The sequence below is a fragment of the Hylobates moloch genome, unplaced genomic scaffold (assembly GCF_009828535.3).
Source record: "Hylobates moloch isolate HMO894 unplaced genomic scaffold, HMol_V3 SCAFFOLD_5, whole genome shotgun sequence".
Taxonomy (NCBI): domain Eukaryota; kingdom Metazoa; phylum Chordata; class Mammalia; order Primates; family Hylobatidae; genus Hylobates; species Hylobates moloch.
The window spans coordinates 105,275,876-105,303,459 of NW_026652280.1; the positions used below are offsets into that span (position 1 = coordinate 105,275,876).

The 27,584-nt window shown below is 47.8% G+C and overlaps 3 protein-coding genes and 1 long non-coding RNA gene across 5 annotated transcripts in view; 3 read left to right on the forward strand and 1 right to left on the reverse strand.

Moving 5' to 3' along the window:
• The window catches only part of OTUD7B (OTU deubiquitinase 7B), a 72,143-nt gene extending 66,268 nt beyond the window's left edge, over positions 1–5,875 (forward strand). Inside the window, exon 12 of one of the 2 annotated variants that reach the window (XM_032154825.2) lies at positions 2,022–5,875. In XM_032154825.2, the coding sequence (XP_032010716.1) occupies positions 2,022–3,230 (1,209 nt within the window). In that variant the 3' untranslated portion in view covers positions 3,231–5,875. The remainder of the gene's footprint in view (positions 1–2,021) is intronic. The other variant, XM_058439353.1, reaches the window with a different exon arrangement.
• Positions 5,876–10,380: 4,505 nt separating this feature from the next.
• Positions 10,381–18,397, forward strand: MTMR11 (myotubularin related protein 11). Its single transcript, XM_032154833.2, has 17 exons — positions 10,381–10,446; positions 10,798–10,873; positions 11,327–11,448; positions 11,673–11,733; positions 11,905–12,047; positions 12,507–12,585; positions 12,707–12,842; positions 13,091–13,178; positions 13,335–13,423; positions 13,505–13,629; positions 14,715–14,781; positions 15,012–15,082; positions 15,600–15,766; positions 16,055–16,228; positions 16,473–16,655; positions 17,104–17,397; positions 17,702–18,397. Exons 1-17 carry the CDS (start codon positions 10,381–10,383, stop codon positions 17,888–17,890), a joined length of 2,130 nt encoding a protein of 709 aa, XP_032010724.1. The 3' UTR covers positions 17,891–18,397.
• Positions 14,947–19,123, reverse strand: LOC131383519 (uncharacterized). Its single transcript, XR_009213631.1, has 3 exons — positions 18,672–19,123; positions 16,042–16,200; positions 14,947–15,802 (listed from the first exon to the last, which is right to left on the reverse strand). It is a non-coding gene; the product is annotated as an uncharacterized LOC131383519 (long non-coding RNA).
• A 94-nt stretch (positions 19,124–19,217) lies between these two features.
• Positions 19,218–23,686, forward strand: SF3B4 (splicing factor 3b subunit 4). Its single transcript, XM_032154834.2, has 6 exons — positions 19,218–19,295; positions 19,725–19,853; positions 20,101–20,643; positions 20,977–21,183; positions 22,989–23,162; positions 23,274–23,686. The coding sequence occupies exons 1-6, from the start codon at positions 19,262–19,264 to the stop codon at positions 23,459–23,461; spliced, it is 1,275 nt and encodes a 424-aa protein (XP_032010725.1). The 5' UTR covers positions 19,218–19,261; the 3' UTR covers positions 23,462–23,686.
• The last annotated feature ends 3,898 nt before the right edge of the window (positions 23,687–27,584 follow it).

Sequence of the window (27,584 nt, forward strand, 5' to 3'; positions counted from 1 at the left end):
TGTTTTTATTGTATTTTTTATTTTTTTTTGAGGTGGAGTCTTGTTCTGTCGCCCAGGCTGGAGTGCAATGGCACAATCTTGGCTCATTGCAACCTCTGCCTCCTGGATTCAAGCAATTCTCCTGCCTCAGCCTCCTGAGTAGCTGGGATTACAGGCATGCGCCACCACGCCCGGCTAATTTTTGTATTTTTAGTAGAGGACAGGTTTCACCATGTTGGCCAGGCTGGTCTCGAATGCCTGACCTCAGATGATCTGTTGCCTTGGCCTCCCACAGTGCTGGGATTACAAGTGTGAGCCACCGTGCCTGGCCTTTCCTGCCTTTTTCTTTTTTTAGAGGAAGTCTTGCTCTGTCACCCAGGCTGAAATGCAGTGGCACAATCTTGGCTCACAGCAACCTCCGCTTCCCAGGTTCAAGTGATTCTCCTGCCTTAGCCTCACGAGTAGCTGGGATTACAGACGTGTGCCACCACACCTGGTTGATTTTTGTATTTTTAGTAGAGACGGGGTTTCACCATGTTGGCCAGGCTGGTCTCCAACTCCTGACCTCAGGTGATCCACCCACCTTGGCCTCCCAAAGTTTTGGGATTACAGGCATGAGCCACCGTGCCCAGCCCTTTCCTGCTTTTTTAAAACCGTTAGTCTCCTGTTTTCCACATCTCCTCTGCAGCCAGGCTCTGTTGTCCGATACTAAAACATATATATATTTTTTGAGATGGAATCTTGCTCTTGTCGCCCAGGCTGGAGTGCAATGACACAATCTCGGCTCACTGCAACCTCCGCCTCCTGGGTTCAAGCGATTCTTCTGCCTCAGCCTCCCGAGTAGCTGAGATTACAGGTGCCTGCCACCATGCCCAGCTAATTTTTGTATTTTTAGTAGAGATGGGGTTTTGCCATGTTGGCCAGGCTGGTCTCAAACTCCTGACCTCGTGATCTGCCCGCCTTGGCCTCCGAAAGTGCTGGGATTACAGGTGTGAGCCACCGTGCCTGACCTAAAACATATTATTATTATTACTATTTTGTCTTTGAGATGGAGTTTCACTCTTTTTGCCCAGGCTGGAGTGCAATGGTGCGATCTCGGCTCACTGCAACCTCCGCCTCCTGGGTTCAAGCGATTCTCCTGCCTCAGCCTCCTGAGTAGCTGGGATTACAGACATGCACCACCACGTCCAGCTAATTTTGTATTTTTAGTAGAGACGTGGTTTCTCCATGTTGGTCAGGCTGGTCTGGAACTCCCGACCTCAGGTGATGCACCAGCCTCGGCCTCCCAAAGTGCTGGGATTACAGGCGTGAGCCACCGCGCCCGGCTTAACATATTCTTTAAGAAAGGTTTTCTGGACTGTTTGTTGAACTTGAGATGATCATTATTTCGTCTGAAGTCTTCTGTAGATAGACCTCTGTTTTGGGCACTAGGAGACGGAGTAGCTTAAAGAGCTCCTAATTCAGTGGGCTCTGAGTTAGAACAGGAGCACAGGAGTAGGGGCAAATTGATGAACTCCAGTGCCGAATGTATAAAAGTTGAGGGGATACAAAGTGGCTAGACTTGGTTAATTTTGATTAGTCAAGACTTTCTTGAGATTAGTTTCGAGCAGAATTTGGCATAGAGAAATTTATAATAAAGAACATTCTAGTGTCTGGGCCTCTCACCCAGAAGCCACATATCATATGGTTGCTCATTGTTCTAAATGAACAGAAAGGCTTTATTCTACTATCTCCTTATTACAGAAGGGAGTCAGATTGCAGTGGGGGAGAAAGCTGACTGACTGGAACCCAGGAAGGACAGTGCCATCCTGGGTGACCCTTCCCTCATCATGACAGCAGCCCTTCTCTGGAGCAAGGCAGTCACTAGGCAATCACTCAAAGGACGGAGCTCATAGGTGTCCATCCTTCTTCTACCTGGCTAATTTCTATAGCCATGGCTGCAGGGAGCTCCCTGAGCCAGATGGATGGGCTAGAGGTCCCTGGGGGATTCCCCCACCCCAGGCTGCTGGGAGAACTGTCAACAGTGTTCTTGTCTCTTCCAGGCTCCTCTGGCCCAGCCTGAGTCCCCCACTGCCTCAGCTGGAGATGAGCCCCGGTCCACTCCTGAGTCTGGAGACTCAGACAAGGAGTCAGTTGGCAGCAGTTCCACCAGCAACGAGGGTGGCCGGCGGAAGGAGAAGTCAAAGCGAGATCGGGAGAAGGACAAGAAGAGAGCAGATTCTGTGGCTAACAAACTGGGCAGCTTTGGCAAAACCTTGGGCAGCAAGCTCAAGAAGAACATGGGGGGCCTGATGCACAGCAAGGGTTCGAAGCCTGGAGGGGTGGGGACAGGGTCGGGGGGAAGCAGCGGCACTGAGACACTGGAGAAGAAGAAGAAAAACTCACTGAAGAGCTGGAAGGGTGGCAAGGAGGAGGCAGCTGGGGATGGGCCTGTGTCTGAGAAGCCCCCAGCTGAGTCTGTTGGTAACGGAGGGAGCAAGTATAGCCAGGAGGTGATGCAGAGCCTGAGCATTCTGAGGACTGCCATGCAAGGGGAGGGGAAGTTTATTTTTGTTGGAACCCTGAAGATGGGTCACCGTCACCAGTATCAGGAGGAGATGATCCAGCGCTACCTTTCTGATGCTGAGGAGAGATTCCTGGCAGAACAGAAGCAGAAGGAGGCAGAGAGGAAGATCATGAATGGAGGAATAGCGGGTGGCCCTCCTCCAGCCAAAAAGCCAGAGCCAGATGCTAGGGAAGAGCAGCCGACTGGTCCCCCAGCAGAGTCCAGGGCAATGGCATTTTCCACTGGCTACCCTGGGGACTTTACTATCCCTCGGCCTTCTGGGGGCGGAGTCCACTGCCAGGAACCCCGGAGGCAGTTGGCAGGGGGTCCATGTGTCGGGGGCCTACCACCATATGCTACCTTCCCCAGACAGTGCCCTCCTGGGCGACCCTACCCCCACCAGGACAGCATCCCTTCTCTGGAACCAGGCAGCCACTCTAAGGATGGAGTTCACAGGGGTGCCTTGTTACAACCCCCCTACCGAGTGGCTGATTCCTATAGCAATGGCTACAGAGAGCCCCCTGAGCCAGATGGATGGGCTGGAGGTCTCCGGGGGCTTCCCCCAACTCAGACCAAATGCAAACAACCGAACTGCAGCTTCTATGGACACCCTGAGACAAACAACTTCTGTTCCTGTTGTTACAGGGAAGAACTGAGGAGGAGGGAGCGGGAACCGGATGGGGAGCTCCTGGTGCACAGGTTCTGAACGGGTGGAACATTGAAGGGCAAGGGGGCTAAACAAAGTTAAGCTCAACTAATTGGCTCATGAAGAACACAGTCCCCCTGTGTTGAGGGGGCAAATGCAGTAATGTTTGTGGGAGCCTGGCTGAAAACTTTTAAGTGTGTGCACACAGGAGTGCTGCCAGGCTGGCAAGAGCAGGTCGGGGCTGGATGGCACCTCAGGGGCTGTACTATTCCTCTGCAGAGCTTGACTTGATGAGATTTGAGGTACAAGGGGGAAAGATGGCGATTCTGTCTTATAACCTCCTGGGTCCCATCCAGGACCTAAGAGAAAGTAGCAGGGGAAGGTTTGGTGTGTGGGGGTGGGAGGTGGGCAGAAGTCTTGGGGAGGAACGGGCAAAGGAGGTTCTCAAAGTTCTTTAGGTTGGGAAAAAGCACATGGTGGTGGAGTGAGAAGTGTGGAGGGGAAGTGGGAAATTGGACACATTTGCTATTGATTTGAATTAAGGTAGAAATTAAGGTTGGATCAATTCTTCCTCTTGAATGATCTGGAAAGACAAGGCAGTATTGTGTCCTCATGGGTGCCTGTTAGGAGGTGGGGTAGTTTAAATCTGTTTGTTTCGATGGGAAAGGGAGGAACTTAAAAGGGAAATCCTTTTCCTCTTAAGCTTTATTTCCTTCCAAGCAGTCATATGTCATCTGTTACAGTTTGAGAAGAGATTGCTGATTACCCCCTATCCTTTCCTCATCTAAGTCTTTAACTGTATTTGTTGAAAGGGAAGAGCGTGGTGAGAACAGCCGTCATGTGTGTTGCATTTTCTCCAGGTCAATTGGGGCAGAGCTGATCTATTTTTTAACCACAGCAATAACCATACGTTGGGGTTTGGGCACACCTTGGGAGGGGTGGGAGGACAGACATTTTAGCCAGAGACTGTTTCAAACAAAACCAAAAACCTAAGTAGAGCACTACAGTCCTCTGTGGCTGCTGCGTTTCTGTAGAAAGCAACTTATTTTATTGACTTTTTTTTTTTTAAGGAAAAGAAATAAAAAGACCCCAGCAAGCAAAAACATTTAAAAAATGATTTTTTTTTCTCCTACTTAAGTGGTTCTTTCTCCCTTTGCTCTACTTTTGGAGAATGAACTTAACATCCCGGCTTCTTTTGTTAAGCCATAGTTGACCTTAATCTGTGGTTAGTTTATTAAAATAATTAAAAATACTTTATAAGAAGAGATATTTTTGATATTAGGACTGATGTTGAAACATATAGGGGCAATTTATAAAAAGGTAGTTAGAGAAATATATTTTAGTGAACTATAACCACAGAGCACAGATGACTCCCAATGAGCTGATCTGTCTTTAGATTTCTCCCTTTCCCTGACCCTTCCTTGCTCTCTAGGGGCTGGGAGTGGGGATGTGGACACAGTAGGGGGAGCTCCTTCGCATTTTGCACAAAGCACAAGTCTGAACAGCCTATGCTCTGGCCAGAGGCATTTCCAAGAGCTTTAAACCGGAAGACCTATCCTGGGCCAATTTTCCTTTTTCTTTATATTTTTTTCCGGGAAAAAAAGTCAACTATGCAATTGTATACACTCCCGGGTGCATGTGAAGAAGGGGAATAAGTGTACTTATGTGTCCAGAGTATTACCTGTTTTTCTGTGTTTGGATTTCTCTTTTGAGGTATGTACTCATAACCCATCCCTTGGAACGTAATTCCCACATTTGATCTAAAGCATTTGTGCGTGCATATGTGTGTGTGTGTTTTCCTCCTCGGTAGCCAGTCAAGATTGTCCTTGTTGGAAATGCTCACGGTTTAGAAAGGTTATTTTCTCCTCAACAAACTCAGAAGTCACCTATTTTCCAAATCTGATTTAATAATTTCCTATGGCTGTTAGGGTTTTCTTTGAAAATAGATTTGTTTTAAGGAAACAGTGAGATTCCAAAGGAAGGGATGTGTGTATGTCTAGGCAGGTCTGGAACCAGGTATGAGATGAGCACTCCCCTAAGGTGCAAAATTTAAGGGTTACTATAAAACTCATTCATCAAGATACTTTAAAAAATGCAGTATTTAAAAAAATTAATGCAAAAAATTTATGTTAAATAAAATAGCGAAATCTTACAGGATCTGACAGGACTGAGATTAGGAGGAGGGAAGTGAGGCTGAACCGAATAAGTATGGGGATGAATCCTTCTTATTTAAATTTTTGATACATTGTCCATCATAGAGTTTTTACATTAATTGTGATTTTAAAAAAGTGTTGCATTAAAATAGTATTTATCTTGGTTACTGGGTTTTTTGGCACTCCTTAAATTTTGTGCCCAAGGTGAGTGCTTTGCTCACCTCAACCTAGTTACGTCCGTTTCTGTGATTTGAACAACACTAGTGAGAACACCACTGTTGGCGCCTCCACCCCCATCACACACCAAACAACAGGTGGCTCAGACACCCTGAATTTGCACAGCTCACCTAGCTTTCCTAATTTAGGCCTTCATATCATAGAATGCTGGCCTGGACCAATAGGAATGAAAACAGACCAGGGGTTTTCCCAGAGAATAAAGCCGGAAAAGTTTTGATTCTCCACTGGACTGCTGTGTTTGGATTTGATCTGTTGTTAGATTCTAGTTAACACTTTTGTTTTTAAAAACTGAGGACAAATGAACAAAAAACCTTGTATCATGTTTGTTTTTATTTATAAGTTAGCCAATCCCAATTCCTTTTGCCTTATTTTCAAATAAAAAAAGATGGAAATTTTGAGGGGTGGTCTAGGGGTGAATATGGTAAAATGGGGCTTCAGGCCTTATAGCTTTTTATTAAGAAATAAATTATTTTTTTTTTATTTGGGAGGGTAACTATTTATTGAGGCATTGAAAAACCTCTCCGTTCTAAGGATGAGAGAGCCTGAGACAATGGATATTTTTTATAGGAGATAGTGAAGTTTGTTTTGCTTCATTCTTTCTGGGAGGGTCTTGGTGGGATGGGGGGAGGTGAAGGAATAATGCCTGGGATATTAATATAGATTCAGCTTGGTTTGTGGTATTTTGGGAAGATGAGGGAATAGAAGAGGCAAGCCCATGTCGTTACTGGGTTGGGGAGAAGGAAGGAAGGGGCATATGGCCTGCACTCGAAATGGGCAGAAAAATTCCTTAGTTAAGGAGGGGTGTGTGAGTAAAGGGGGAAGGTAGACCCTTTAGCCCCAAGTGAGGGATGATATCATCTCTCAAGCTTAAATTTAAGTGCACTTAGTTCCTTTAATCCAGGGCAACTGGGGTACCTACTGAAGTTTTTAATGGAGAGGGGAGATTTTCAGGGTTCTTGTTTTCCCCCTTTTTGATGTTAGACAGTGCTACTCCCTCCCTGCTATGCTGTCTGCCCCATCTCCAATGGAGTAAGTATTACTGGAGGATAGGCCTCCACTTCTCCCTTAACCTATGCTGCATTTATTGAAAGTTACAAGATTTAACCAGAAGTTTTTCCTCCATACTGGTTTTTATCAACAAAATAAAAAGATTATATCCAAAGATTTTTTAAAGATTCAGTCTTTTTAAGGAGTGGGGATGGTGTTAAACTCAGTGCTGTAGAGGGCAGTGGAAGGGAAGTACCTTCCCTCTATTAGCTCAGTTTTTTTTTTTTTTTTTTTCTATCAAGCAAAACTAAGGCCCACAGACAAACAAGAATTAGCAGTGACTTCGTGTTGTATATCTGCGGGATGATACTGAGCCCAAAAGAATGAAGCTGGTTTTGAATGTGTTCTGAGAACCTAGCTTTTGCCATTCTTACTCCTTTTAGCCACGTGTCCAAGGTTCCAGTCACATTTTTTTTTTCTCAATAAAGAGTATTTCAGAGACGATTGTCTCTGAATTACTCAGACACCTCTGGACTCTGAGTCTTCTTTCTTTTTTCTTTCTTTTTTTTTTTTTTTGAGACGGAATCTCGCTCAGCTGCCCAGGCTGGAGTGCAATGGTGCGATCTCAGCTCACTCCAGCCACTGTCTCCTGGGTTCAGGCGATTCTCCCGTCTCAGCCTCCCAAGTGGCTGGGATTACAGGCACCCACAATCATGCCTGGCTAATTTTTGTATTTTAGTAGAGATGGGGTTTCACCATGTTGGCCAGGCTGATCTTGAACTCCTGACCTCAGGTGATCCGCCAGCCTCGGCCTCCCAAAGTACTGGGATTACAGGCATGAGCCACCGCGCCTGGCCTCTGTGTCTTCCTTCTCCAATGAGTCAGTACCCCAGACATACAGCCACAGGTGAGAGGACAGAATTAGAAGCCCCTTCCTGGCCTGGAATCACCTGCACTGCAGATTTTTCTAATTTCCTTCTTTCCCTCCAGGACTTTCAACTATAGATTTGGATGAGTCATGCAGGCATTCTGTCTCTTCTACTTTGCAGACAGCCAGTCTGCAAATCACAGGGTATTTTGCCCCCATACATCTGTTGGGTAACAAAATATTACGATGTCCCCATGTAGACTTACTCCGTGCCATCTCCTGCATTGGCCAAGTGGGTAAGGGGCAGTAGAAAAGAGCAACGGAAGCTGGCTGGCAGCAGTTAAGAGGAGTGGGGGTGGGAAGGACCCTGGCCTCTTTCTGTGCTTATAACTGGATCTGTGACTCATCTTGTGAGTCACTCAGCTCCACCTCCCTCCTCTGGCTGCCCCTCCCAACAGCCTTTACTCCTGGCACAAACCTGCAGCCAGACGAGGATTCTGAAAATGGAAAAATCTGATATAGCCCCTTGCCTCTCCACCCTTCCCTTCATCTAGTACTTCTACTGGGGGTGTGTGGGGTGGTGAGAGGCAGCCTTAACCCTCAGCTCCTGCCCACTCCATTCCTGGTTAAGTATTGATCCAAATCGCCCAATTCTTTTCTCCTCCTGATTTCCCCCCACCCGCTGCTTTTATTTTTATTTTTAATTTTTTTTGAGACGGAGTTTCGCTCTTGTCGCCCAGGATGGAGTGCAATGGCGCCATCCCGGCTCACTGCAACCTTCGTCTCCTGGGTTCAAGCGATTCTCCTGCCTCAGGCTCCCGAGTAGCTGAGATTACAGGCGCCCACCACCATGCCTGGCTAATTTTTTTTTTTTTTTTAGTAGAGTCGGGGGTTTCACCATGTTGGCCAGGCTGGTCTCAAATTCCTTACCTCAGGTGATCCGCCCACCTCAGCCTTCCAAAGTGCTGGGATTATAGGCATGAGCCACCACACCCCTACCCCCTGATTTTTTTTCTCTGTGTTCCTCCACTGTCTCCACACCTCAAAGTGCTAAAGAATAGAATGAGGCTCTTGAATGAAGGATGGTGGTGAGAAGGAAAGTGGATAATGGGATTTAAAAGTAATGGTACACACCTCTTCCTATGCTTTTTTTTTTTTCTATAGAGTCTTGCTATGTTGCCCAGGCTGGAGTGTAGTCATTAGATCTTGGCTCACTGCAACCTCTGCTTCCTGGGTTCAAGCGATTCTCCTGCCTCAGCTTCCCAAGTAGCTGGGATTATAGGCGTGAGCCACCACACCTGGCTAATTTTTGTATTTTCAGTAGAGATGGGGCTTCATCATGTTGGCCAGTTGGTCCTGAACTCCTGACCTCAAGTGATCTGCCTGCCTTGGCCTTCCAAAATGCTTGGGATTACAGGCATGAGCCACTGCGCCTGGCCCCTATTTTCTTTTTACAACAGACCTTGGGAATATTTTCTTCCCCCAAGAGGTTGAGGCCCATGGAATGCATTAGGGGGAGGTGGGGTGGTGGTGCTCTGTAGCCTTTAGGACTTCTAGAATCAGGCTTCTGGGCCACCTTCCTAGCAGGTGTATACCTCTTTGTTCCAGACTGACTTCCTGTCTCACAATATCTTCACTATTTCCACAGTTGCAGCCAAGACAGGAAACTGAAAGCTGAGGCCAGAAGGGTGGTATACTGGGGGGAGGGGAAAATTGAGTGTCACTTTGGAAAACTGGGGCCCCCACCTAAGGATTGCTGCCTCTGTAGATTCAAAAGCAATAAAACAGCAGCTCATTAACTCTTATTTTGTATTTTATTTTCTGTCTTTTTCATGTCTAAATAAAGATTTTTGCTTTGCTGTCCCCAAGTCCTCCTCCTTTAAAGGAGCTGCAGCTCCTTGACTTCTCTCCTTGTTCTCAGCTTTCCTTACCCATCTTTGCTTCTTGGGTTGCAGATGGGAGGGATGGGGGATGGACTGTTGAGCTGAAGAGAGGTTTCCAGCCCTCACCTGTGAAAGTCCTGAACATGAATCATTCATTTGGAGATCTGGTGTCTGGGTTGGAGGGGTGGAGTCACATACGGGAATGGGCACTTATTGCCAACTGGTTGTGTATCTACGTGATGGGCAAGATTAACTGGTAAGATCTTTTTGTCCCACCCACATCCCCAAGACTTGCACACAAACGTACTTGTGTCTGCATCTTGGACACTTTTTATACTTCTCCACTGCAGTCTTCACATGACGTCTGTGTCATGCCCTCTAGAGAAAGATATGCAAAACCACTTTAACCAGTTTCCCTGCTTCCTCACCTAATTCTTGGGCCTCTGCTGACAAAAATCCCCCCAGGTCTAATTTTCATTTTCTTCTGGAAGAGGCAGCAAGGAGGCTTGAATCACTTTAACATTCCTACCCCTCTCCCCACCCCAAACCCCTTTGAGAAGACAAAAGAACTGAGCTTTTAAGGGAAGTCATCACTGAGACACTCCAGAGAGGTAGCCCAAATGATTCCAGCTTCATAATCAATAGAACTGCTCCCCTCAAACGGTCTCCAGTACTCATGAACAGGAAGAGAACAGGGTCTCGGATTGGGGTAAAGAAGGGAGTCGATGTTTTTCTCTCAGTCCCCATTTCTTCCCCACCCGTCCGTCTCAGACTCCACCGTTTCCTCTCCACTTTTCCAGAATTGTGTGTATTCTCCTTTAAGGGGCTGGGCATCTCTCCCGCCCTCTCCAGAGTCGACTGAAGTTTCCGAGGAGACTTCTCAGGCTGGGCTGGACACACCTTTCCAAGGACCCCCAAACACTGCTCTGTGCACGTCAAATGCTCCTTTCCCTTGTGTCCAACCCCCTACCCCTCTCCCTAACTCCCCTCTTCTCAACAAGACTCAGCCTCTCCCCGAGGTGGGTGAGCATCCTTGAGGTTTCCCACCCTTAACTGCTGTGTCCCCGGATGGAGCCAGAGAAATGTGGTGGGGGGGCCGGGGCCAGAGTTTCAACATTGTCCCCCAGAAGGAGGAGCCAGAGATGGGGGTAAGGAGAAGGAATTTGGGGGGGTGTCGGCAAGAGGGTGAGAATGGGGATGAGGTGGAGATAAAAGGGGGAAGCGAAGGCTCTAGAGGAGGAGGAGGGTGTGTCTGTCCTATCAGCTTCTGCTGATGGAGCCTGGTCTGTCTTTCTCAGTCTCAAGTTCGTTGTCTCATTATCCATTAACCAGCCCCTCCCTTTACTGTCTACCAGCCCTGGTAGATCTGGAGCTCCCCACAGACACTGATCTCAGTTTCCTCTGAGAGTGTGAGTGTAGGCCTCTAAAGGCAGCTGCCTTTGGGGAGTTGGGGAGCCTAGGGGTTAACTCTAGACCCCCCTCAACTCTCTGGACCAAAGTCTGTCCAGGAAAACAGGATGCCGGAGCCCAGGAGTCATCAGCCTAGCAGTTGCCTGGCCTCCAGATGCCTCCCAGGTAATAATGCCCTATCACTCTCCAAAGACTCTTCCAAATTTCATCCTACACCAATCTTGTTTCATGCCCTCACCAAAGATACCTCTGTGTTCCTCTCCTGGCTCAAAGTACTTCTGCCTGAGGCTTGCTGTCCTTGCTGACAGCCTCTAGAGCTGGCTGAGAGCTGGACCTTGACATTCCTTCTGTTTCCTTGACCCTGTTACCCCTTTTCAAATTTACTTATTCAATACATAGGTAGTGCCTGCTATGTGCCAGGCCCTGTTCTAGGCTCTGTTCTAGTTACAGAAATTAAAAAATATATATCTTTCCTCATAAGCTTACATTGTAGTGGGCTTTGGGGAGGATTTTAATCTTCCCTATTTAGATCTCCCTTTCTTGGAGGGGTGGGTGTATCCAAGTGTGGGCAACACTGGGAATAGTCATAACAGGGCTTCTTCCCTTCTTCCCCTTTAGGGGAGCAGATCCTAGCATGGGCCCCAGGGGTGAGGAAGGGCCTGGAACCGGAATTGTCTGGAACCCTGATCTGTACCAACTTTAGGGTCACCTTCCAGCCCTGTGGATGGCAGTGGAATCAGGTGAGATGGTTGGGGCAACAGAAATGACAGCTAGTGGGAAATGGGTAGGGGAGTCTAGCAGGATTTAGACAAACATTATGGGTTAAGGGCTGTCTTTTGAATGTATCATTGATAATCAGTGGGAACTCTCTCTAGGGTGGTTGCCCCCTAGAAGGGGTTGGGGCTGCCAGGGTAGGAAAATGAGGGCGATTTCAGATGTCTACCCAGTCACGTGCTTCGTCTAGGATACTCCCTTGAGCAGTGAATACGATTTTGCCCTGGTCAACATTGGGCGATTAGAGGCTGGTAAGTTGGGGGGGTTTGGTGAAGGGGTTCACTGGGGGTGTTGGAACTCCCTCCTCCTCATCCTTCCTCTGTTCTCAGAAAACAGCAGGGATGGAGTGGGATGGGCTGGAAGAGTCCCTTCTGGAGGGACTGTGGTCCATGGTTACACTGTTCTGTACCTCTTGACTTCAGTGAGCAGCTTGTCCCGAGTCCAGCTCCTCCGTCCAGGGTCCCTGCTTAAATTTATCCCTGAGGAGATTTTGATTCATGGCCGAGACTTCCGGCTGCTCAGAGTTGGTTTTGAGGCTGGAGGCTTAGAGCCTCAGGCTTTTCAGGTAAGAGGCCCCTAACCTGAGGCTTCCTCCTCACCCCAGAACCTTGGGATCCTCTCCCTGACAATTTCTGAGACTCCTCCAGCCCCTGGGATCCTCTCATCATTCCCCCTGCTTCTCTCAAGGAAAGGCTAAAAGGCTGGGATAAATGATTGCGTGATGAGAGTAAAGGGCCTGCGCTCTAGCCTTACTCTGTTAATTACCAGCAGTGTGACTGTGGGCAAGTTTCCTCCTCTGAAAAACCAGGATTCCTCCCAGAATCATCATTCTAGGATTCTGTGGTTCCAGATTTGTTCTCTCGACCCCAGTCCCCATGACCTGAGGAAGCCCCCTTCTCTAGGGACTGTCTTCACTGTTCTTCTTCATTCTTGGCAAAGAGAGTGGAGCAACACATGGGCTCCATTTCCTTCTTTTCACTTACTCAGCCTAAGCCAAAAGGATGGAATGTCCTTTCCTCCACAGGTGACGATGGCCATTGTCCAAGCCAGAGCTCAGAGCAATCAAGCCCAACAATATTCGGGGATAACTCTGAGCAAGGCTGGTGAGTGAGAGTGCTTTAGGGTAAGGAGGAGCCTGAAAAGGCAGAGGATGGCTGACGACAAAGAGCTGAGAAGCTGTCTCTGATTTTCTCCTTCCTCCTCTATGTCTCATTCCTGTTCTAGGCCAGGGTTCTGGCTCCAGAAAACCACCAATTCCTCTCATGGAGACAGGGGAAGACTGGGAGACTGAGCGGAAGAAGCAGGCAGCCAGAGGCTGGAGGGTCAGCACGGTCAACGAGAGGTTCGACGTAGCCACCAGGTGATCCCCAGTGCACCCCAACCCTGCTGCTCTCCCAATCTTCCCTTAGTTCCTTGATCCTCTAAAGCTAGGACTTTCCACAAAATCCGGCCTCCTAGGACACCCACAAAGCTATCTCCCTTGCCTCCTAGATCCCTAAACCTGAAATCCCATGGAATGGTCCCTCTGAAGCAGCTTCCTTGTAATAACAGCTTTACATTTATGATGAAGTCACTGAGCCAAACTGTAATATCACTCTCATTTCACAGCCTCCCCCGTTACTTCTGGGTCCCTAACCGACTTCTGGACAGTGAGGTCAGGAGAGCATTTGGCCACTTTCATCAGGGCCGTGGACCGGTCAGTGTGAGGGTTAGGGTAATGGCTGTGGATTAGAGGGTCATGTGGGCCAGGGACATCGTGGAGGGAGGAACCTCTGTGAGGTCAGCGTGGGGGCAAGGGTAGCGTGGAGCTAGGCATTTCTCCCACAATGACCCTCTTCTGCCCCATGTGAAGCGCTTGTCCTGGCATCACCCTGGGGGCAGTGATCTTCTCCGCTGTGGAGGCTTCTATACAGCCAGTGACCCTAACAAGGAGGATATCAGGTGAGGGAGGCTTGATGGGAAGAATCAAGGGTTAGGTGCTCAGGGCAGACTCCTCTTATTTCCTGACTCCCTCCCCTCCAGAGCAGTGGAGTTGATGCTCCAGGCTGGGCATTCAGATGTTGTCCTGGTAGACACTATGGATGAGCTGCCCAGCCTTGCAGATATCCAACTTGCCCACCTGAGGCTGAGGGCCCTCTGCCTGCCTGGTGAGAATAACCTTTGACCCCTCACCCTCACCCCTAGGTCTGCTGAGCCTAACCTGGTTTACCCTTTGCTTGCTGTAGATGAGTAGCTCTTTAGTCTAATGAGTCTGTTTTCTTTCCTTTTCCTTTTTTTTTTCTTGAGATGGAGTCTTGGCTGGGCGCAGTGGCTCACGCCTGTAATCCCACCACTATGGGAGGCCAAGGCGGGCAGATCACTTGAGGGCAGGAGTTCGAGACCAACCTGGCCAACATGGTGAAACCCCGTTTCTACTAAAAATACAAAAAAAAAAAAAAAAAATAGCTGGGTGCGGTGGCCGATGCTTGTAATCCCAGCTACCTGGGGAGGCTGAGGCAGGAGAATTGCTTGAACCCAGGAGGGGGGTGAACCGAGAATGTGCCATTGCATTCCAGTCTGGGTGACAAGAGTGAAACTCGTCTTAAAAAAAAAAAAAAAAAGGCAGACGAGACGGAGTCTCCCTCTGTGGCCCAGGCTGGAGTGCAGTGGCGCGATCTCGGCTCACTGCAACCTCCAACTCCTGCGTTCAAGCGATTCTCCTGCCTCAGCCTCCCGAGTAGCTGGGATTACAGGCGCCCGCCACCATGCCTGGCTAATTTTTGTATTTTTAGTAGAGACGAGATTTCACCATGTTCCCCATGTTAGATTAGGCTGGTCTCGAACTCCTCAGGTGATCCACCCGCCTCAGCCTCCTAAAGCGCTGGGATTACAGGCATGAGCCGTCGTGCCCGGCCAGTGAGACTGTTTTCTACTCACCTCCCATCTCTCCCACCTCTCCCACAGACTCACTGATTTCCTGTCTTCTTGAGCCCAATTTATTCTTTTTTTAAACAGCTTTATTGAAACATAATGTACATATCATAAAATTTACCCTTCACTGAAGTATACAATTCAGTGAGTTTTATTATATTTACAATGTTGTACAACCATCATCACAGTTTAATTTTAGAAACCATCCTGGCCATTTACAATTACTTTTCATTCCTGTTCTTAACCCAGCAGGCTATCAACCTGAATCCTGAATCCTGAGTTCTAATCTCTTTGCCCTTCTGATCTTTCTACCCTCTATCAGATTCATCTGTAGCTGAGGATAAATGGCTTTCAGCCCTGGAAGGAACACGATGGCTGGACTATGTCAGGTACTCCCTCGCTTCTTCTAGCCATCATTTATAATTCAACCTTCCTCAACCTTCTGTTAACTTGGGGTCCTAAATGGCCTTTCTTTAGTTCTCCTCCTAAAGAGCCATTTTCTGCTCTTTAGAAGGAGGAGGGGTAGGATTTGGAGTCGGCCTTATTCCATCCCATGACCCATCACTCTATTCCCCTAGGCTTATCACTCTTCCTCCCTCTTCCTCACCTGCTCCTCCAGGGCTTGTCTTCGAAAGGCCAGTGACATTTCAGTATTAGTGACATCCAGGGTTCGTTCTGTAATACTTCAAGGTGAGTTCCTTCGTTAAGCCCATTCCATTCCTTGCCTCTTTTCTTTACCCACCTGACCAGATTGCATTCAGGGAGGGAGACCCATAAGGCTTCTTCCTCTCCTGTTCCTGGGAACTACCTGCGAGCTCTACTCTCATCCTTCAGTGTTACCTCTGCCTCCCCATCACAACTTGTGGTCCCTGACACTAGGATGGTCTTAGCTCCTTTGTTCCTTTCCTTCCATCAGTGGATGGGGACTGGGGTTGGGGTGGGAAGGGCAGTGTGGAAGCTGGTTTGAGAATTGTGATTCTGCCCCTTACATGTGAAACTGGGTATTTCTATCCGGGTGGAGTCTAGGAAGTGAATCATTCAAGGTCTTTGTTTTCTCTTCACTTCTATGTGCTCTCTCAATCCTCCTACCCCAAACCTTTCCCCTCTGTGCCTCTCACTTCTCCTTGCCGTATTTCTCTTCTCATTCTCTTCTGCCCTAGTTTCTTGGACCCCTCTTCTTTGTCCCTTCTTCTTCTTTATCACCCAGAGCGCGGTGATCGTGATCTCAATGGCCTCCTCTCTTCACTCGTCCAGCTGCTTTCAGCCCCTGAAGCCCGAACACTGTTTGGCTTCCAATCACTAGTGCAGCGAGAGTGGGTGGCAGCTGGACATCCCTTCCTGACTCGGCTTGGGGGAACTGGGGCCAGTGAAGAGGTGAGAATGATTCGGGATGGCATCGGTGGGATATTACTAAAGAAGTAAGAGAATGAGAAATTATTTTGTATAATCCATTGGAGGTGAATCCGGTCAGAAGGGCCCCGAGGTTAGGCTGAGACGAAGATCCTGATGAGTGAGGCCTCACAAGCCCCTGCTACCCTCAATTCAGATTTTCATTCCCTGACCTCCATAGTGCCCCCTATTCCCTGTGTTCCCCATTCCCTTATCATCTCATCATCCTCCCTCTTTGGGTCCCAATAATCCCTTCCAACCTCTTCTTTTCAGGCTCCGGTGTTTCTCCTCTTCCTTGATTGTGTCTGGCAGCTCCTCCAGCAGTTTCCAGCTGATTTTCAATTCTCTGAGTTTTTCCTTCTTGCTCTTCATGACAGTGTCAGGGTTCCTGACACCCTTACCTTCCTGAGAAATACGCCCTGGGAGCGCGGAAAGCAGAGCGGACAGGTCAGTGACTTCTATTTTTGACTTGTGTTTTTTTTCCCATTGAGATGTACTCTCTGAAGTTTGGTCTTGATTTGTTTTATGAGAAGTGAGGTCTGTGAGTGGGGAGGGGGAGATTTATTCTCATTTTCAGGATGAGACTTTTGCTCTACATCTTTCCTAGAATAAGAGGTGAGAATCTCATGATTTGTCTCTAGATGTGGGAGGATTGTGTGTAACCATCCTTTTTCTTGCTTCCTCTGTTCAGTTAAACTCCTATACACAAGTCTACACCCCAGGATACTCCCAGCCCCCAGCTGGGAACTCTTTTAACCTGCAGCTGTCTGTCTGGGACTGGGATTTACGCTATAGCAATGCACAGATACTACAATTCCAGAATCCTGGCTATGACCCAGAACACTGTTCAGATTCCTGGCTCCCTAGACCTCAGGTGAAGTGTCTAAACTTCCTAAAATCCCTTGACGTTCCCACAGGCTCATGCTACTAGACAGTGAGAAGTGAAAGACACAATGTCTTGAGTTCCTTAGGGAAAGCTACTCCACTACTCTTCTGCAGCTGTCACTTACAGTCCCTGGGTGTCCCTAGGAAGACAAAAGTCCTAGAATAGCACAGAGGGCACCCTTTTTGTCCTTCCTCAAGTCTGTCTACTCATCTTCCTGTCTCATGCACACATAAGTTGCCCTAAAATCAACCTTAATCAGCCCTGAGGCCTAGTTGAAGCCTAATGAGGAGGGTAGAAGAGTTCTCATGGGGAGGCTTGTAGTTCTAGTCACCAGTGCAGTGAGTGGGTGGCAGCAGGACACCCTATCCTGATCCAGATTGGGGAAACTAGGGTTATCTGGTCTCTCCGTTGCCAGTTGATTTCCTTTTCCCTTTAGCCAAGCTTCACGGTTCCTGGACCCCCCAGTTCTGTGTGGCTCTTCTCTAGAGGAGCATTGACCCCCCTGAATCAGCTCTGTCCTTGGCGGGACAGTCCCTCCCTGCTGGCAGTCTCTTCTCGTTGGCTCCCTCGACCTGCTATCTCCTCTGAAAGCCTGGCTGACCAGGAATGGGGTCTCCCCTCACATTGGGGAGCTTGCCCTTTACCTCCAGGGCTGCTGCTGCCTGGGTATCTGGGACCCCAGATCAGGCTCTGGAGACGCTGCTACCTGAGGGGAAGGCCTGAGGTCCAGGTAAGAAGGGAAAATAGACTGGGAGTGGGACAAGGGACTTAACTCTGCTGAACCAGAAGAACAGGAGCTGGAAAGGCAAGGAGCTGAAGGCTGGGAGGACTGGGAAGTGAAGTTCTACTCCTCTTGGCATCAAACAAGGTTTGGGAGTGTAGGAGGTGTGGGAAAGTGCTTGTGACTTAGATTAAGTGGAATTTAGGGCATAGCTGGAATGGGAAACAGAATTAAAGACACCAGAAGTATCAGACAAGCAGGGGGCCAGAGCTACAACAGTGTTCCTCTCTGTTCCTCTTTGCCTCCTCCCCAGATGGGCCTCTCAGCTCCCACAGTCTCTGGCCTCCAGGATGAGCTATCCCATCTTCAGGAGTTATTACGGAAATGGACACCAAGAATATCTCCTGAGGATCACTCCAAGAAAAGAGATCCACATACCATTCTCAATCCCACTGAAATTGCTGGCATTCTCAAAGGCAGGGCAGAGGGGGATCTGGGGTAGAGGAGGGTTCTGTCTAATCTTTTTTTTTTTTTTTTTTGTATCTGGACTTGCAGCCTCAGCTTTCACACTTCAGCCCTTAAGTTCACTAAGAAGGTCTGAGTTTCTGCTGCAAATGGTAGTGTTAACTGCTCCAACTCTTGTCTTGCTTAGTTCCTACAAATATTTTTGTTTCTTGTCATTTGAAGGATTAAGAAACAAAAACAATCCAGAAATTGATCGTTTTTTTTTAAGCCAATTCCATCCCTTCTGGATAACCAGATGTTAAATCATGAGATCAGAGATGCTGTTCATCAGTCCCAACGAGATGGCCTAGAAATCGCATTCTCACCTCGTCTTGCTGCTGCTTTAATTCCAAGTTCTATTTCTTCCCTTATAGTTTTCTATGGGAATGAGGCGGATACAGGAAACACCCTGTCTCCTCTGTATTTTTGTAGTGGCATTTCTATTTAAGGGGCTCATTAAAGCATAGTATTTATACACATTGCTGGCATTGTTTCTTGTGTTTGAATAAAGGATTCTCCTAGGTAGGAAAGTGGTGGGGTAAAAGGTGTGTATGATCCAAGAGAGGAAGGTATCCACAATATTATTGCTAAGGAAATAGGGGAACTGGGTTTGGTGAGGCCCTGCAGAATTCAAGTGCAATTTGGGGAAAGGGTTCTCTTGTGTGTGTCTTCCATTTAGAGGCAGACGGGGCCAGAGTGTTCTAGAGATCCAGACTCTAGAGCTCCGATCCCATCCACCCCTCAGCTGTGGTCACACGCCAACTTGGAGCAGCTCTCACCTTCCCCATGCAATTACGACGAGGTGAGCGCGGACGTCACTCCAGCTCGGACGTTTCGCAGTCTCCTCCCCGAGGGAAAACCAAATACCTCCAGCCCAAATCAGGGCTGTGAGGCCAAATCTGCAAGAAGGCCGCAGGCGAGATGGAAGGCTCCCTCTGCGCCTGAAAGCAGCCAAGTCCTCGGGTTGGGGCGAACTCTTCAGCACATCCTTCTCTGGACAACAAAAGAAGAATCACTGTCCACAAAATATATTAAAACTGAAGTTTTTGTTCTTTTAGCTTTCGAATTTACATTTTTGGGAACAGTGTGATTCTTTCAAGTCTAGCAGTGCATTAAGAGGGTCGGAGCGTTTCCGTTCCGCCCTCCTCGCTAAGACCACTAGCAGCGGCACCTCAGGACGAGAGCCGAGGACTCCACCGCCCGACCCAGGTTAAGTCTGGGAGGCTCCTAAGATGGCTGCAGCCGCTTCCAGGAACCTCCTCTTCCGCTGCCCCGCCCACCGCTACGTCCGCCTTCGCCCCGGAAGTGGAAGTCGTGCTGAGGTCAGAAGGCGGAACCGCTGCTGGGAGACGGCGGGATCTATTTCGCCATGGCTGCCGGGCCGATCTCCGAGCGGAACCAGGGTAACTGGAGGGGGAAAGTCTGGAATGGGCTCAGCGTGGCTAGGAGGCCCCGACTACAGCCAGCAGTGCCTCTGCAGGGGGGGAGACTGGACTCCTCCCTTCCCCAGAGGGCGCGAGACAGGCCCCGTGCCTGTTGGGAGCGGGGTGGCCGGGTGCTGGCTGAGGCCTGTGGGTGTGATACTTATGTCCGGTCCCCTGCTGACTTCTCACTCAAAAAATGAAAAAAATCCACTCAGAATACTAAATTAGACTTCAGAGGATTCCCGAAGTCCTGGGAAGAGAGAAGTTTAAGGGTTTAAACTTTTTTTTTTGCTCCTGTCCCCTACCCCGGTCCCCAGTTCCCCTGGTTGGGTTCCATCTTCATGTTTCCATCACCTCCTTTCTTCCCGTTACACTCTCACCCTTGCTCTTTTTGCTGCCTCCCTTCAGATGCCACTGTGTACGTGGGGGGCCTGGATGAGAAGGTTAGTGAACCGCTGCTGTGGGAACTGTTTCTCCAGGCTGGACCAGTAGTCAACACCCACATGCCAAAGGATAGAGTCACTGGCCAGCACCAAGGTGAGTACATGACAAGGGGCGAATTGCTCCCGGAGGGTCCCAGCAGTATTCACAACTGTTTTGGAATAACTTGAGCAACCTAAAGATTTTTTTCTTTTAAACCTCTGTTCAGTTTATTTCTGGAACCATTCTTAAGTAAAGTGAGGTTGTTTCTTTCTTGTTCTTTGTGATTAGAGGGTAGATGAGTTTTACCCCATTTTCAGTCTCTTCACTTACGTTGTTAACCTCCTCTTCTCCACTTCTCCAGGCTATGGCTTTGTGGAATTCTTGAGTGAGGAAGATGCTGACTATGCCATTAAGATCATGAACATGATCAAACTCTATGGGAAGCCAATACGGGTGAACAAAGCATCAGCTCACAACAAAAACCTGGATGTAGGGGCCAACATTTTCATTGGGAACCTGGACCCTGAGATTGATGAGAAGTTGCTTTATGATACTTTCAGCGCCTTTGGGGTCATCTTACAAACCCCCAAGATTATGCGGGACCCTGACACAGGCAACTCCAAAGGTTATGCCTTTATTAATTTTGCTTCATTTGATGCTTCGGATGCAGCAATTGAAGCCATGAATGGGCAGTACCTCTGTAACCGCCCTATCACCGTATCTTATGCCTTCAAGAAGGACTCCAAGGGTGAGCGCCATGGCTCAGCAGCCGAACGACTTCTGGCAGCTCAGAACCCGCTCTCCCAGGCTGATCGCCCGCATCAGCTGTTTGCAGATGCACCTCCTCCACCCTCTGCTCCCAATCCTGTGGTATCATCATTGGGGTCTGGGCTTCCTCCACCAGGTAAAGCTTTTGGTTAAAATATGTTTGTCTTAAGGTTGGGGGAGAGGGTCAGGAGGAAGAAAAAAACGAGTCTGAAAGGGGGACAGGGGACATTGAGTCAGTAAGTTGATGGAAAGAGGACTGAAGGGTGATGGTAGTAGTGGAGAAGAAAGTTGTTGGGTTTCTTTAGGAGGGTGAAGTTGGTTGACTTTTCTAACATTGCTTTTGATTTTAGAGCACTGGGAGGAGGGGGAAAGAGCTCACCCTGCCTGGAGAGGCCAGATCGGGACAGGCTCTTTAAAGACATTTTCTCCTCACTACCATTAACTCTTCCTTTTTCCATTCCCTCTATAGGCATGCCTCCTCCTGGCTCCTTCCCACCCCCAGTTCCACCTCCTGGAGCCCTCCCCCCTGGGATACCCCCAGCCATGCCCCCACCACCTATGCCTCCTGGGGCTGCAGGACATGGCCCCCCTTCGGCAGGAACCCCAGGGACAGGACATCCTGGTCATGGACACTCACATCCTCACCCATTCCCACCGGGTGGGATGCCCCATCCAGGTAGGTGTGCTTTGTTGGGAAAGGGAGGGAAGAGCTTGGTAGAGCATCTCTATTATCACTCACCCTGCTGCCCTTTGTTCCTCAACAGTAACAGTTTCAGAGTTTTCCTTTCCTTCAGACATTCTATTAAAACAACATACAAAATACTCTCTAACATCTATCACCCTGAATCCATTTCTTAAGTTTTTCTGACAAGTAGACTCTACTTGTCAGTTTTTATTTCTTTAACCTTTAGTTGCATTCTCTTCTCTGACTCCACCTCAAAGTGGTGACCTAATTGCCAAATCTCGGGGACGCTTCTGCTCCTTATCTAGTTTGACCTCTGATGTACTTGAAACTAGTCGTGTCCTCCTGTTTGAAATTCTTGTCTCTTTTTGCTTTTGCTTTTCTAGATCCTCCACCCCTCTCTCTGACTCCTTAATCTCAGCTACCGTAATAGACTCATGTCTACTTGTTCCTAGATTTTTGTGCTTGTTTCTCTTTTCTGCATATATCTATAGTTTTAATTGGATATATACTGATGCCTCCTAGATCTGTATCTCTAGTCCATAGCTGTTGACATTCCAGATCCTTAATGCTGCTACTTAATAGATAGCCTTATTTTTGTATCCCTCTCCTTCAAACTCATTCTTCCTCTAGTGTTCTTTTTTTTCAGGTGCTTAATTCATGAATCTGAGAGCTATGTTTGACTGCTCCCCATCACCCCACTCTTAATATCAAGCCTTATTTATATCAGTGGCATCTCTCCCCATGGCCAGTACCCTAGTTCAGTCTCTCATTCCTTCATTATTTTACACTTAATTTATTGTAGTAATTTCCTGCTACTTTGACTCCAGTTTTCCCTAACTTTGATCTACTTTCACAGGGTAGGTTTTTTAAGACACAGATGTGCACACTCTTGCTCAGAATTCCTCTGTTGCTCCCTTTGACCTACAGAGTAAAACCCAAACTCATTACCATAGCATTCACAGCTCTTTATGATCTGGCCCCTGCCCCTCATTTCTGTAACTGCATTTTGCTCCTGATTACTGAGTTAACTGGCGTTTCCTGGAACATACTGTGCTGTTTGCCACACCTGTGACTTGCACATGGTAATCTTTCTGCTTGGGATGCTTTCTTCCCATGATCTTATCCTCCTGAAGTATTCATCCTTTAGAATTAGATCTTTGCTTAGACAGTATGTCCTCTGCTACTTTCTCAAGTCCTATCAACAGAGTTATTACTCCACTTGTTATATACTTTATCATTACTATTACAGTACCTAAATCATGGAATAAGCAAGCAAAGAGGGTAAGGGGTTGATTGGTTGGTTTGTGCTGTTGGAATAGGGTCAACGATAGGGAGCACTTTTTACCACCCTTCTTTATTTATTTATTTTTTTTGCTGATGAGGTCTCACTCTGTCATCCAGGCTGGAGTGCAGTGGTGTAGTTTTGGCTCACTGTAGCTGTGACGTCCCAGGCCCAAGTGATCCTCCCACCTCAGCCTCCTGAGTAGCTGGGAATACAGGCACACACCATCATGCCTGGCTAATTAAAAGTATTTTTTGATAGAGATGGGGTCTCACTACGTTGCCCAGGCTGTTCTTGAACTCCTGGGCTCAAGTGATCCACCTAGGCCTCCCAAAGTGCTGGGATTATTGGCATGAGCCACTGTGCCCAGCCAGCCTTATTTTCTATACCCTTTTTTCTATATAGTTCTCTTTCTGATGTCACTTTCTTTCTAATTTTGTTTTCTTCCTTTCTCTATTTTCTTTGCCTCCTTCTCTTTGTCTCTTTTCTCCTTGTGTCTGTTTTATTTTCATAGGGATGTCTCAGATGCAGCTGGCACACCATGGCCCTCATGGCTTAGGACATCCCCACGCTGGACCCCCAGGCTCTGGGGGTCAGCCACCGCCCCGACCACCACCTGGAATGCCTCATCCTGGACCTCCTCCAATGGGCATGCCCCCCAGAGGGCCTCCATTCGGATCTCCCATGGGTAAGTTGGCTCTAGCCACCTCCCTCATCTGCACCTATCATGTTCTTATAGCTTCTTGTAGGCACACCCCTTGTCCCGTGCCCTTACTAACTTTTCTTTTACTCCTTGCAGGTCACCCAGGTCCTATGCCTCCACATGGTATGCGTGGACCTCCTCCACTGATGCCCCCCCACGGATACACTGGCCCTCCACGACCCCCACCCTATGGCTACCAGCGGGGGCCTCTCCCTCCACCCAGACCCACTCCCCGGCCACCAGTTCCCCCTCGAGGCCCACTTCGAGGCCCTCTCCCTCAGTAAATTCGCATTTTCCTTCCTCCTGTTACATCTTCCCAATATCTTTTCTATTCCTTGGACCAATCAGAGATGCTGTAGCTCCTTGGGGCTAAGGTACTAATCCCTTTCAGCACCCCCACTCCATTCTCCTTTTTAATGTAACTTTTTCCACAGGAGGTATTTCTTTTTTATGTTGGTCCTGAGTATTTTGCAAATGCACAGAGAAAATAAAACTAAACTCCTTGTTTATTTGTGGTGTTTTCCTTGACAACAGTAACTTTTTTCCTTTAAGAAGAGATGTCAGAGTATCATGAAAAGAATGGTAAGGTAGGAGTAGGAGCAAGGGTGCTTACTCCACATTTTAAAGGCTTATTCTGTAATGTGCTGTTGCAGTTGCTGAGCTTTGCTGTGCACTAGAGTAATTGTTTCCCTACATAGAGTTTATTTTCTAGTTTGGAAGATAGGGACCCAATATCTATAGCATAGGATCGTCATTTTTTTTTTTTTCCTTTTTTTATTTGGAGACACGGTCTTGATCTGTTGCCTAGGCTGGAGTGCAGTGGCACAATCATGGCTCACTGCGGCCCTAACCTCCCAGGCTCAGGTGATTTTCCCACCACAGCCTCCCAAGTAGCTGGGACCACAGGTGTGTGCCACCACACCCAGCTAATTTTTGTATTTTTTGTAGAGGTGAGATTTCGCCATATTGCCCAGACGGGTTTTGAACTCCTGGGCTCAAGCGATCCCCCCTACCTCAGCCTCCCAAAGTGCTGGGATTACAGACGTGAGCCACCTCGCCCAGCTGGACTATTGTTTTAAAGTGAACAGATGTATCTGGAGATAGTCTGGCAAAAATGAAGTAACAGGCACTAAGCAATTCATTGCAGCACTGTTACAATGGCGGTAGATTGGAAACAACTCACATCTCTATCAGTAAAGGGATGGGTTGAATAAACTGATAAATTCATGCAGCAGAGTACTGTGCATCTGTAAAAAGGAATGTAAAAAAAGCTGTAAAAAGAATCTCCAAGTGAAGATCTCTACATACTGCTGTGGAGAGATCTCCAAGTGAAGAAAATAATGTGTGTAGTGTGCTACTTTCTCTAAGAGTGGCATATATATATATATATATATATGTATGAACGTTTTTAAAAATGGGTAAACCAGCTACTCGGGAGGCTGAGGTAGGAGAATCACTTGAACCTGGGAGGCGGAGGCTGCAGTGAGCCGAGATCACGCCATTGCACTCCAGCCTGGGCGACAGAGCGAGACTCCGTCTCAAAAAAAAAAAAAAAGGATAAACCAAATACTAATGGAAATTGATAACACTGGGGAGGGAGGGGATATTGAGGGAAGCTGGATTCTCTGAGTATACTGTGTTAATGTGTTTTTCATTTGGAACAATATAGATGTCTTACATAATTACAAAACAAAATGAGTAAATGGGGACAGTAAATGTTCCATACGTGTTCCATTTTGTTCTGTTCCTACAGATGTCTGTAAACAGTCATCTCAGATAAGGAGTTTGTATTTCAATTTTTTTCTCATTTCTCAGTCCTTCCAAGCTTGATTTTCATCACATGTAAATCTCAGTGTAAAGACTTTTCAGTAGACCAAATCCAATGGCCTTTTTCTCCCCCATGTTCTTTGCCACATTAATCCTGTTAAGTCACCCCTTCCTTGAAGTGCCCTCTGGCTTATGTAACCGTGAACTTTACTAAATTCTAGGCAAGAAGTGAGCATGGCCCTCTTGTTCTCTTCCATCATTCTCATTAACATTTTTATGGTACCTACAAAGGCTCTCTGTTGGTGGCAGCTGAGGATTCAAAGATAAGCAAGGTAGTTCTGCTGTCAAAACTGACACATAAGAGATTGTTAATGAAACAAAATATTTTGAGAGCAGGAAGAAAGTTACCTATTGTGGCATGAAAGTCCAGGAAAACGGCCAGGCACTGGCTGACGCCTGTGATCTCAGCACTTTGGGAGGCTGAGGTGGGCAGACCACCTGAGGTCAGGAGTTCAAGACCAGCCTGGGCAACATGGTGAAATTCTGTCTCTACTAAAAATACCAAAAATTAGCCAGGTGCAGTGGTGGGCGCCTGTAATCCCAGCTACTCAGGAGGCTGAGACAGGAGAATCGCTTGAGTCCAGTAGGCGGAGGTTGCAGTGAGCCAAGATCAAGCCATTGCACTCCAGCCTGGGCAACAAGAGCGAAATTCTTTCCCCCACCTCCCCCCTCAAAAAAAGAAAAGTCCAGGAAAACTTCCTGGGAAGAAAAGTGATACCTGCATTTAATCTTGAAGGAAGGGTAGACCTTTCCCAGGCAAGGAGAAATTCATTCCAGGTGGATGGGATGTTTCTGAGGAGAAACAGATTGATAAATAGCATGGCGTATAACGCACTAGAGCTGTTTGGGATTGGAGGCAGGCTGAGGTCAGAGCCAGTTAGGGAGCTCCCAGAAACCATTTCTCAGCCCTTTTTCACATCATGGCAGGGAACCATTTGAAACAAAATTGAGGTAAGGGGAGGCAGCTGCTTCAGCCTGGAGGCTGTTGGCTCGGAAATTCTAGCTGCCCCAGTTTGATATGCTTATTAGATGTTCGTGTGGTGATATTGAATAGACAGAGATTTTGAGTCTGGGCTTGATGGGAAGGTCTGGACTGCAGATATAAATGGGAATCATCAGCATATAGGCAGTATTAAAGTCGGGACTGCCTGTGGTGAGTAAGAAGAGAGTAGAAGCCTTCCCGCTCCTGGGACTGAGCCCATAGAAACTCTAAATAGCCCCAGCAAAGGAGACTACAAAGGAATGGTTGGTGGGACAGGGCACTGGCACCTGGGGGAAAATGATGAGGTCTTCCTTCAGAACTTGAAAATATATACAGTCGTTTGTGTATTCTCAAGGGATTGGTTCCAGGACCCTCCACAGATAATCAAAACTCACAAATGCCCAAATCTCTTATATAAAATGGCATATTTGCATATAACCTAGGCACATCCTCCAGTGTTTTTTCTTTTTTTTTTTTTTGAGACGGAGTCTCGCTCTGTCGCCCAGGCTGGAGTGCAGTGGCGCAATCTCGGCTCACTGCAAGCTCCGCCTCCCGGATTCACGCCATTCTCCTGCCTCAGCCTCTCCGAGTAGCTGGGACTACAGGCGCCCGCCACCAAGCCCGGCTAATTTTTTTTTTGTATTTTTAGTAGAGACGGGGTTTCACCGTGGTCTCGATCTCCTGACCTCGTGATCCGCCCGCCTCGGCCTCCCAAAGTGCTGGGATTACCAGCGTGAGCCACCGCGCCCGGCCCTCCAGTGTGTTTTAAATCATCTCTAGATTACTTGTGATACCTAATGCAGTGTAAATACTATGCAAGTAGTTGTTATACTGTATTGTTTAGGAAATAAATGTCAAGAGGAGAATGTCTATACATGTTCAGTACAAATGCAACCATCATAGGCCTAACTACATTTTCCATCCACAGTTGGTTGAATCCATGGATGCCAAACCCATGGATATGGAGGGCTGATGGTATAAGCTTTCACTCTAAGAGTACAAGATTTCTATTTTAGCAAATGAGGTATCAGTGGAGAGTAGGCAAAGTCACCTCAAAGGGAAGAAATGGCTCCCTGCTGGCCAAATGCTCTCCTGCTGGACTTGGCTATAACCTAATTGAAAATGTTAACATATTTGGCTGGGCGCGGTGGCTCACGCCTGTAATCCCAGCACTTTGGGAGGCCGAGGCGGGTGGATCATGAGGTCAGGAGATGGAGACCATCCTGGCTAACATGGTGAAACCCCGTCTCTACTAAAAACACAAAAAAATTAGCCGGGTGTGGTGGTGGGCGCCTGTAGTCCCAGCTACTCGGGAGGCTGAGGCAGGAGAATGGTGTGAATCCGGGAGGCAGAGCTTGCAGTGAGCCGAGATTGCGCCACTGCACTCCAGCCTGGGCAACAGAGCAAGACTTGGTCTCAAAAAAAAAAAAAAAAAGAAAACGTTAACATATTTAAATAAAGAATGTTGTCAACCTGGCTGTGTGTGGTGGCTCATGCCTGTAATCCCAGCACTTTGGGAGGCAGAGGTGAGTGGATCACTTGAGGTCCGGAGTTCGAGAGCAGCCTGGCCAACATGGTGAAACCCTGTCTCCATTAAA

Bases quoted from the DNA above. Each gene is read 5' to 3' on its own strand.
- SF3B4 (XM_032154834.2), top strand. From the start codon at position 19,262: ATGGCTGCCGGGCCGATCTCCGAGCGGAACCAGG. The intron at 19,854-20,100 runs GTGAGTACATGA...CCACTTCTCCAG, and splicing joins AGTCACTGGCCAGCACCAAG to GCTATGGCTTTGTGGAATTC. The intron at 21,184-22,988 runs GTAGGTGTGCTT...TTATTTTCATAG, and splicing joins GGGTGGGATGCCCCATCCAG to GGATGTCTCAGATGCAGCTG.
- MTMR11 (XM_032154833.2), top strand. From the start codon at position 10,381: ATGTGGTGGGGGGGCCGGGGCCAGAGTTTCAACATTGTCCCCCAGAAG. The intron at 14,782-15,011 runs GTACTCCCTCGC...CTGCTCCTCCAG, and splicing joins CGATGGCTGGACTATGTCAG to GGCTTGTCTTCGAAAGGCCA. The intron at 15,083-15,599 runs GTGAGTTCCTTC...TTTATCACCCAG, and splicing joins TCGTTCTGTAATACTTCAAG to AGCGCGGTGATCGTGATCTC.